This window comes from Pinus tabuliformis, chromosome 6 (genome assembly GCF_031772625.1).
Source record: "Pinus tabuliformis cultivar Carrire ecotype Pingquan chromosome 6, CPIR1, whole genome shotgun sequence".
In the NCBI taxonomy this organism is placed as follows: domain Eukaryota; kingdom Viridiplantae; phylum Streptophyta; class Pinopsida; order Pinales; family Pinaceae; genus Pinus; species Pinus tabuliformis.
Window position 1 is genome coordinate 1,582,687,640 of NC_142292.1, and position 10,086 is coordinate 1,582,697,725.

A 10,086-nucleotide genomic window follows, 5' to 3' on the forward strand; every position below is an offset into this window, starting at 1 on the left:
AAAGAAGTGCTAGTGAATAAACATAATGAAAGGAAGAGAGGCTAAGAAGTTAAAGAATAAAATAAGGAAATATGAAAAGAGGAAAATGTAGAGAATAAAGATAGATGAGATAAAAGAAATAAGAGAAGAATAGAAAGACAAAAAAATAAGAAAGGAAATGAGGGATGATAATAGATAATCAAAGGAATAGAGAATGTGGATGCAATAAGTTGGTCAATACAAAATATGAACATATATTTTATTTCGTTTTTCTGTGAACTTGTCAATATATATGAACATATATTTTATTGTGTTTTTTTGTGAACTTGTCAATATATGTAAGCCTAATTATGACTAAGACTGTCAAGCATAGATTAGTAGATAAAAAGCCTGAAAAGCCAATTATATTTTCGGTTTTGAATTTTTATTAAAGCATTTGAAAAGACTATAATTTTGACATTTAATGGGTTTATGGTGGAATGCTATCAAGTCACTATAAATGTAATTTTAGTCAAATCCAATTGAACTAGTTTAATGAAAATCTAATTGAACTATTTTAATGCATAAATTTCCTTGTATCTACCTTTAACCTTTACATGTTTATGTATTTGGTTTTGTTGTTTCCTTGAACAATTGTTTGGGTAAATTTTAATGCCTACAATGTTTCGGAGATATTATGAATGTATGAGAATGGTGTCTGAGATCATACCCATTCTAGTGATGAGTTACATAGTGCAAATATTTGTAAAGAGGATCAGAATCCATGTTTCTTTATTTTGTCTTATGTAAAGATATTGAAGCCATAGATTAAAGAGAGAATTTGAAAGTTTTATGTTACATGGATCCAAACCACTTAAACATGCAATTATGAGAATGCTTTCTAATATCACACCTTTTCTACTTTACATAGATCCAAGCCACTTAAACATCAAATTATGAGAATGGTTCCTAATATCACACCCTTTCTAGTGATGAGTTACATGGTTATAATATTTGTAAATGAAACTAAATATATATTTCTGTATTCTCTCTTATGTAAAAATAATAAATATATAAATGAGATAGAGAAAAAAAAAAAATTACAGAGACAAGCCACTTAAAACTTTGTTAAACAAAATTTTGTATATAGTACAATCTATATATATATATATTTTACTAATTTATATATTTATAAGATTTTATATTAAATTGAATAAATTATTATAAAACATTTTTTTCTTAAAAAGCTATAATTTTCAATCATTTATATATTTAAAAAATATAATATTGATTTGAGTAAATCATTATAAAACATTTATTTATTTTAAATATGTAATATCTTAAAAATATATATTTGAAAAAAATAACTTTTTAAAATATATTTTTTAACTTAACAAACTACATGCCGAAACGGAAGTTAATCAATCATATCAAATGTAATAAAAATAATTTGACATGTATTTTAATCGGTTTAATTTAGTGTATTTTGATCCGCTTATTGGTAAGCATTCATAAAATTATATTAAAATATATATATATATATATATATATATATATATATATTTTATAATTATTAAAATTATTTTTATTATAACTATATATATATATATATTAATTTTTATTAGGTTTTTTAATCAAATCTATGTCCAAATCTCTTACAACCAACTAAATCTTTAAAAATTCCAAAGGTCAACTAAATCTTTAAAAATTCCAAAGGTCACAACATCGGTAACATTAATATGTATGTGACATTGCTTCTAATTACTATTAGCAATCTATAACGGAAAGAAAATAATAATTATAGCCGAGAAAATAATAATAATAGATTGGAATAGGGATTAAATTTGAATGGAAAAGTTATATTTCAATATTAAGGATTAATTTGATTTTAGATTTTCAACATTAAAAAGTAGAATTGTTTTCATATGAAAATGAGGAACGATTTTAAATTTCATATATATTTTACATCTCAATTCCATATATATCTTACATATCAGAGTTTCTATTGGATCACTTTGTACGAGCTTAGATAAAGGATCTTATATAAAATCTATATAAATACCAAAAGTCTCAATACATTTTGAATGAGTACACATAAAGGGTGAGCACTCCTGTTACAATTTATATAAAATTATATGAGGAGAAACTGTATATATGGAGGGAATGAATTCAATTGAGTCATTTACTTATAATTGATATGAAAATTATATGGAAGGAATTTAGTAGGTTTATTTACTTTTTCATTTTTTCATTCTGTGAACAACATTCTTCAAATACAATTAAACCGTTTTTCTCTCTGACGAGCTAATTAGCTCAATTTGCAATGAGATTTAAAAAAAAAACAAAATAATATTATTTTATTAATATAATTGTCATCTTAAATTTAAATTAAAAAAACTTATTTAAAACTTCCAATAACTCAAGTTCCGTAAAATAAATCTTTTGCCATAAGAATTATAGGCTTGATCACTGACAGTATGATGTGCGTGTATGCATTATGATGCATGACACCGTCTAAAAAAGAACAAATAAATAACATTTATCTTTTGTCAACAAAAATGAATGAATACTACTTATTATTTAGCATTGACTTTTTGATAATAAGGAATCACACTTACATTGAATCAATATCATAGACAAATGAAAACATAAATAGTTTATGTTTTGTCAACAAATGAATGTATACTAATTATTTAGCATTGAAATCATACTTATATTGAATCCATTTTGATCCCTAGTTCTTATTCGTGTGACTTATTAGACATAAAGAAGAATGAAGATAAGATTCATAAATGCAAGAGAAAATAACAGGTAGTAAATGCAAGCAAGCTATGTGGGAAATAAATAAAAGCAAGTGGAGTAACAAGGTAGGTATGTAGGTGGAGCCATTGGGATTTCTAGGTACCATTTGTAAATACTAACCCCAAGAGATGAGGAACTTATTTTAATTCCACTTGTATCTCCTTTTTGAAGAACAAAAAGATTCACCACAACCAATGATTTTGATCTTCAATGCCTACTACTAAGATATAATTTCAACACACAAGTGTTATATGAATGCATATGAATGCATGAGCTCCATAACAATAAGATCTTATTGTATAAAATGATAGCATTTCTTTTCTAAATTATGATCTAGAGAAAAAAATGTTGACATTATTTGTTTTTTAAATGTTGTGGTATATAGAAAAATGATTAATGAAGGAAAAAAATTAAAAAATAATGACAAGTAGAATATATTAAGGAAAAAATATTATCCTTTCAACTAAAAAATGTAAAAATAATTTTCATTTTAAATTTGACAAATAATTTTTTATTTTAATTTTCATTTGCATAAGAAATAATTTTATGTTATATAAGAAGCTATAAAGCTCACAACTTCAAATTTGAACCATGCATCCCGAAAGAATCCAACAAAAAGGTTATCTAAAATTGACAAAGTTGGTATATTTTTCCTATTCCATAGGTTGGGGAAGAGGTAAGGGACTGTTGTCAATTGAAGGGAATATTAGTGAAAAATACCAACACAAGAAAAGGAAAAAGAAGAAATGAATGAATGAAAGCAAAAAAAAAAGAAATGAATGAATGAATATTTTAATGTCCGGGAGACTAGCTTCCCTGTTTTTTGCCTTTTGCAATTCAATCCTCTTATTATTCAAATTAATGATGAACTAACCCAACCTTCTAACATTCCCCTCACTGAAAAGACAATGCCAATGAACCGATGTCAACATACTGTTATAACTGTCTCTAATGTCTCTGAAAACATCACATTCCAAAATGAAATATTTTTCCGATTCCACTATTCCATTAGTGCAAAAAATATTTTCTTTCTTATCTAATCCTATAATATAAAATCTATACTTGTGCGAGTACTGAAATAATATTTTATTTAACTCTCAACGCATTTTCTCAAAACTAACTCCACAGAGTCGAAAGTTTAAGTTGATCAGCAACAATTCTGATGCCTTTCTAATGCGTTTGAACTATGAATTATGTTCTTTATACCATTGCACGCATTATAATTTTCCTGCCATCAACTTTTAAAAGTGACCATGAATAGTAAGTAAATTCATTGCTAATATAATTTATATTCTTCCATGTTCTGTCTGTCTGTCTAACTATTTTAGATGATCAAAACATATATCCACCTTTTAAACTTAGACTTCAGGACAATTGTATTTTTCCTCTGTAGATGCCCAGTCCATTGGATTTTTTTCACGTCAGAGTTGTTGATAATACGCCTTTGCCATAAGAATGAAGGGACCGTTACTGGAAAATCCAACACCGAAAAGGGAAAAAAGAAAATGGATTTAGATGTCAGAATTAGGAAGGATTTCCCTCCTAAATTTGTGCTCGTGGGACTACTATATGCCAGCATAATATACAAAACTAATAATTAATAACATTACAAAATGTTTACCATTTTAATAAATTCAATCGTATTCTACTCTTTGAAGAAAGTCAAAGTAGAGCTGCTAACACGTTGAAAGTTTAGATAAAGTAAAATTCAAGAGAGTGATTTCCTGTTTGGGTTGTGTTTGTAACAGCAACGTAAATATGTAAATATTTTTTTATGTTGTTAGACTTGGTTTAGAAACTACAAACTCATGCCGAGGTTCAGAGAAGAACTTTTGATGTGGATAAATAATTTTTATTTTTAATGTTAATACAAAGAATTTTAATGTGAAGTCAGCCATAGGAATTAGAGGGGAAGAGTTACAGAAATAGGATTTCATATTTCAGGCAGTTGGGCAGAGGCCGTTGCTTGCCTGAATTTCCTATTCTGAGAGATATTTATTCTAGAAAGCAAAAGGAGGTTAACAGAAGGTGAGAGGGAAAAGCATAACGCTAATCTTGAGAATTAACAGAAAGCGGGGAAAGCATGAAGCTAACCTTGCGAATGGGAGCTTGTTGGAAGAGGCCCCATTAAGAATTAGCTTTGAAGCTTAGTTCTCCTCTACCGGATGTTTTGTAACAAATCATGAGTTTGAGTTAAGATAGGAATTGTTAAGATGACTGCCAAAGATATGAAACTAGGTCAGCGGGGGATTTGCTAGGGATTTGATTGCAGAAAAATTCATCTCATTAGTTGGGAGGAGTGTCCTTACTTCATTGTAATGGTTGGTGGCAGACTCAATTTGCACTATTCAAATGAGTTTCTACAGTAAGAACTATTTATTTATGCTTTCTATGTAATTAGGGAAAAGTTTTATGTTCAAGTATTTTCTTTGAGATTAAGCAAAGTTAAAACTCAAGGAAAAGCATTCAAAATGGTCCTAATATATATGCAATATTTCTTAAAGGGGTTTTCTATTAAATTCTTTGTCTTTCTTGAAATTAGGCAGAAATAGGACTTTCAGACGTACTTAAAACATATATAAATTATACATGTATAAACGAACAGAAACCTTCGTTGTAGAAAAGTTTCATACAATGTTGAGAAAAAAAAGGGAAAGGTCGAGTTAACTATAAACCCAACAGAGAACCTAGTAAAACTGAAATACTATAATTGAAACAAATATTCAAAGATAAAGGAACCCTTATGAGGATTGATAAGTTTGTGGAAATATGCCTGTCATTCTATCTGTTTTTGCTTATAATTAAAATAACTAGAATATAAACCAATCCATGCCATTCTATATTACCGGAAGAATACAAAAGATATACTATATGCATAGATTACCATAGAGACCATGCGTCTTAGAAAATAGAGATATCAACGGGGTGTGATTACACACAACATTAAAATAAATTTTAATATTTTTATTGATTACAACAATTACATATATAAGATATAAATCTCTAATTTTCACACATTTAGATTATAATTACAACTCAATATATAGAAAATAACAATTTCTAGATTGACACTTGAAAACTCACAATGACAACTCACAATAATACATGGAAGCATTAATTCCAATACCCTTCCTTAATGTTTACATCGAAAACATTGAAAACATATGTTACAAAAACAAGGATAATCTTTGTATGATTGGCCTTCATCGCAAATATCATTCTTTCACCACCACATCTTCAAGTTGTCATTTGACCTCCATTTAAAACGTAACTGTCTCTAACCATCGTTGATGAACTTAGCAAGATCAACGATATTGACACCTCGGCTCGTCAAGGCTTCTGGATAAGCTCCGTCAAGTAATGAACCATCATATGGACCAACCACAATCTATCGAATATTTCGATTTCAGCGATTTCAGCTATCCATCCGTTGCTAGGATGGAGGTCTGGATATTGAATGTGTTCAGAAATTGATTAAACAACTTGACCTTACCAACACAGAAGAATTGATGTGTCAATTTAAGAACCACTAACCCTTTTTATAACTAATAAAAACACACAATAGGATGGAGGTCTGGATATTGAATGTGTTCAAAAGTTGATCAAACAACTTGACCTTACCAACACACAAGAATTGATGTTCCAATTTAAGAACCACCAACCCTTTTTATAACTAATAAAAACACACAATAATTGATGTTTCGGACACCGGGGCTTCTAGTTTAAGAACCACCAACCCTTTTTATAACCAATAAAAACACAAACACCAACCACCAAAATGTACACAGACAATTAATGACTTCTCTTTATTGATTTGTGCAGATCATATTAAATATAATAATAATAACTTTGCATATTGGTATTTTCCATCAGATCTGCAGTGTTTGGATCTCAATCTCTGCATAAATAATACCAAAATATTTTCTAGTTCAAATCTAGAATGGGAAATGCCAACATTCCCCCTGCACGCTGAAGTTGTACATCTTGCACCATATGATAATCTCGAGAACCACCATTTAAAACATGTAGACATTGTTTTGAACTGTAGATCTACACTAGATCAAACCAAATCTATGCTGATCCAACTTCTTCAAAAGAAGATCTCCTCTTCTTTTACAAATAATTTTCCATAATGGAACTTCACACAACATCAACAACACTTAATCTTTGTAATTTTCATTTGCATGCAACTATCCACAATCCACACACAAATCAAATATTGACACAAACAATAGATCGAACACTTTACTAAACTAATCTATGTACAAAAGAATATCATGGTTAAAATTGCATGATCTCAATTCCTCTAGTGAGACTTTATTGATCACAATAGTTACACATATATAGGACATAAATCTATGGCTTTCACACATCTAGATCATAACTACAACTCATACTAAAAAACAACAACTTCTAGATTGACATTTGGGAACTCATAATGACAACTCACAACAACACATGGAAACATTACTTCCAATAATGTGCATATATACACATATAATTTACACAAGAAAAAAATCAAACCAGACAACAACACATGGAAGCATTACTTCCAATAATAAGCATATACACATATAATTTACCAAAAAAAACCAAACCAGACAAACTGCTGATAAATCTATAAAATTAAGCCTTAAACTGCGGATAAATCCATAAATTTAAGCCTTAAGGTGAGAAGCCCAAACCCTAGGTTAGGATTTGCCTCCTATAAAGAGTCATTTTAATCTGTGGGTGCGGGTGAAGTGTGCCAAACAGCAAGAAAACAATGCAGTTGTAAGTAAAAAACTGAATATGGGACTAGGGTTGAGTGTAATTCTGAGACCCAACATCAGGAGCAGTTTGCAGTACCTGTTGACCACAATGAGAACATAAAAACAAAAAGACAAAAACACTAGTGACAAGCCTCCCTATGACCGAAAGAAAGTTAAAAGAAAATATATTCATTAACTAAACCCTGCTAGAGGAAAGAAATTCCTTACCTGAACATGGTATGGCCATGACTGCTCTTCATGACTAGGAGCAGGCTGGCCATAGACGGAATTAGAAGAGATCAAACTTAAGTAACGCAATTAAAAGGAAAACAGGAGGATAGCAAGATAATAGCAAGTGAACATTTTATGAAGAGAAATTTTATTTTACTTGCAATTTGTCGGAGCGAGGGTTACCTCTAGTAGAAAACCCTGCATCCCCAAACTAAAGTTTGAGACCCCATCGAAGTTGCAACACCTTTCGTTGTTATTCCTCATCACCAGAACATGAAACGATGTAAGAAAACCCTATTGTAAACAATTGAATAAGATTATAACTGTGATTACCCTAAGCTCTGTAAACGCTGAAAAAATGGAAGACACCAGTTACCTGTAAAGTGTGGTTGGTATGCTGGACAAAGGTGAAAATTGTGCCAATAACAATGGCGCTAGGATATGCAAGTCTAGTGGGTTGATACACAGAGAAAATAGAGGAACAACAAACCCTAACGCATTCTGAAAACACCAGGCACCAAAGCTCTCCCTCTAGAATCTTCGATGAAAAAGAGAGCACACAGTCGAGGTGGGTGTAGGTGGTTACCCTAACCACCTGCCCTCCCATCCTTATCGTCCATTTCCAAAACCAACCTCCACCGTTGATCGTCGTACTATGGGTAATCAAGAGACAGTTGACAGTGAAGCCAAGTCGAGGGGCAAACCATAAATCACAAGCCATAGGGTCATAAATGAACGGCGGCTGTATATCCCCACCGTTCGATTTCGGCCTTAGCAAAATCGAACGGTGGGCATATACAGCCGCCGTTCATTTATGACCCTATGGCTTGTGATTTATTGGTTGCCCAAGTGGAGGTAGGGCGACACCATAAGTTAACATTTGGATGGCGTATAAGCCCTTGAACAACACCAAATCAATATACCATAAACTCAAATTAATGTTATAACATTGATGCTAAAGAGTTATGCAGAACTTTGCAGACCATAAGGTCATGTGGTTAATAAATACAATTGTCTTTAGTTGAAAGAAATAATATAATGTCGCGAATATTTATATATATAGGAGTAGCCGTAATGATAAGGTATATAGGTAAGATACTTAGCCCAATCTTTTATATAACCCCTGCATTGACCAAGTAAAAGGAAAAAGAATTTGTTACGTTACTTACATTCCTTGGTACAAAATATATATATATAATACAGAATGTAAAGGGTTATTTTTAGTTTTTATCTTCATTGATGCTACAATGTTACGATTATCTTTTGAATGCAGCATTGGTAGAAAACCTTCTAACTTTCTCACACAAGTAGGTATTGATCGTTTTTCATAAAATGCACTCTTGTAATTCCAATGGCAATGAATGCTTACAAAACATGTGTTGATTATATGAGTGGTGTGTTGAATATATGAGTGGCCAATATAGGTGTTGAATATATTACTATCAATTGCACTCAACAGTGCAAAAGGAACACCAAAATCGGGAAATGTGAAAAGCAATAATCAAGCGAAATATATAGATAATGAAATATAATTAAAATTTGAGTTTCTATATATCTTCTAAAGAATGTAGCATGAATTTAAATTTAAGAAAAAAGTTACACGAACACAAATGTCCTAGAACAATGGCAATCTTTGCAGGTAGAAGGTACATAATAGACAAGTTCAATTTCTTTGGGGTTTTTTAAAACGCATGAAGTAAATTTTGATGTTGAAAGTGTCTATTTTAATAGAAAGGGTGAAAAATAAATGATGCCATTTGATCTTGGTGGAGATGTCTATGATGGATTCTAGCTCACTTGAAAGGAGGAAAAAGTCCTTTGTTGTTGCAACCAAGAGTTTAGTTGCAATATCATCGAAAGCAATGGCATTTTCTAGATGGCTAGTATGGTCATGCAATTCAAGACAGTACATAGCAATAGTCACATTCAAGGAAGGTACCATTGCATTTCATGCAATGCCACATGTTTTCGGATTGTTGGACAACCTTTTCCATGCATTTCATCCCATCAATGCGAAGGGGGCATGCAAGGAAGTAAAAATCTTCCATGTTAATTGTTGTAGTAGTAGCACAGATGACAATCCATGGAGATTTCTTGGAGCGGGACATTGCAACAAGTTTATCGATTATTTTTGTTTTGAGGGGCCTATTAGAGACACCTGTGTATTTTCGACTCAGTGAAGGCAAGGATGCATTGGAACCTCTTTCCTGAAACCATTGTTGGAACTAATGTGTTTCGACAATATCTGGGTTTATAAGAAGGAAAGTAGTGGGGATAGTTCCAATAGTCCTTCCATTTAACTCGATGACATGATCCCCTTTGATTAGAAGGAACAAGTGGATTT

General features: G+C 31.0%; 1 protein-coding gene across 5 annotated transcripts; it reads right to left on the reverse strand.

Annotated features, from left to right (window-relative positions):
- Positions 1–6,065: 6,065 nt before the first annotated feature.
- LOC149264852 (uncharacterized) lies at positions 6,066–8,432 on the reverse strand. 5 transcript variants are annotated; one of them, XM_089428957.1, is made up of 4 exons: positions 8,119–8,422; positions 7,926–8,036; positions 7,740–7,784; positions 6,066–7,608 (listed from the first exon to the last, which is right to left on the reverse strand). In XM_089428957.1, exons 1-4 carry the CDS (start codon positions 8,347–8,349, stop codon positions 7,558–7,560), a joined length of 438 nt encoding a protein of 145 aa, XP_089285083.1. In that variant the 5' UTR covers positions 8,350–8,422; the 3' UTR covers positions 6,066–7,557. The 5 variants fall into 5 exon arrangements, 2 of the variants coding, with proteins under 2 accessions (XP_089285083.1, XP_089285091.1); XR_016259862.1 differs by having other exon boundaries at positions 6,066–7,784; positions 7,926–8,001; positions 8,119–8,429; XM_089428965.1 differs by lacking the exon at positions 7,740–7,784 and having other exon boundaries at positions 8,119–8,424.
- Positions 8,433–10,086: the final 1,654 nt, after the last annotated feature.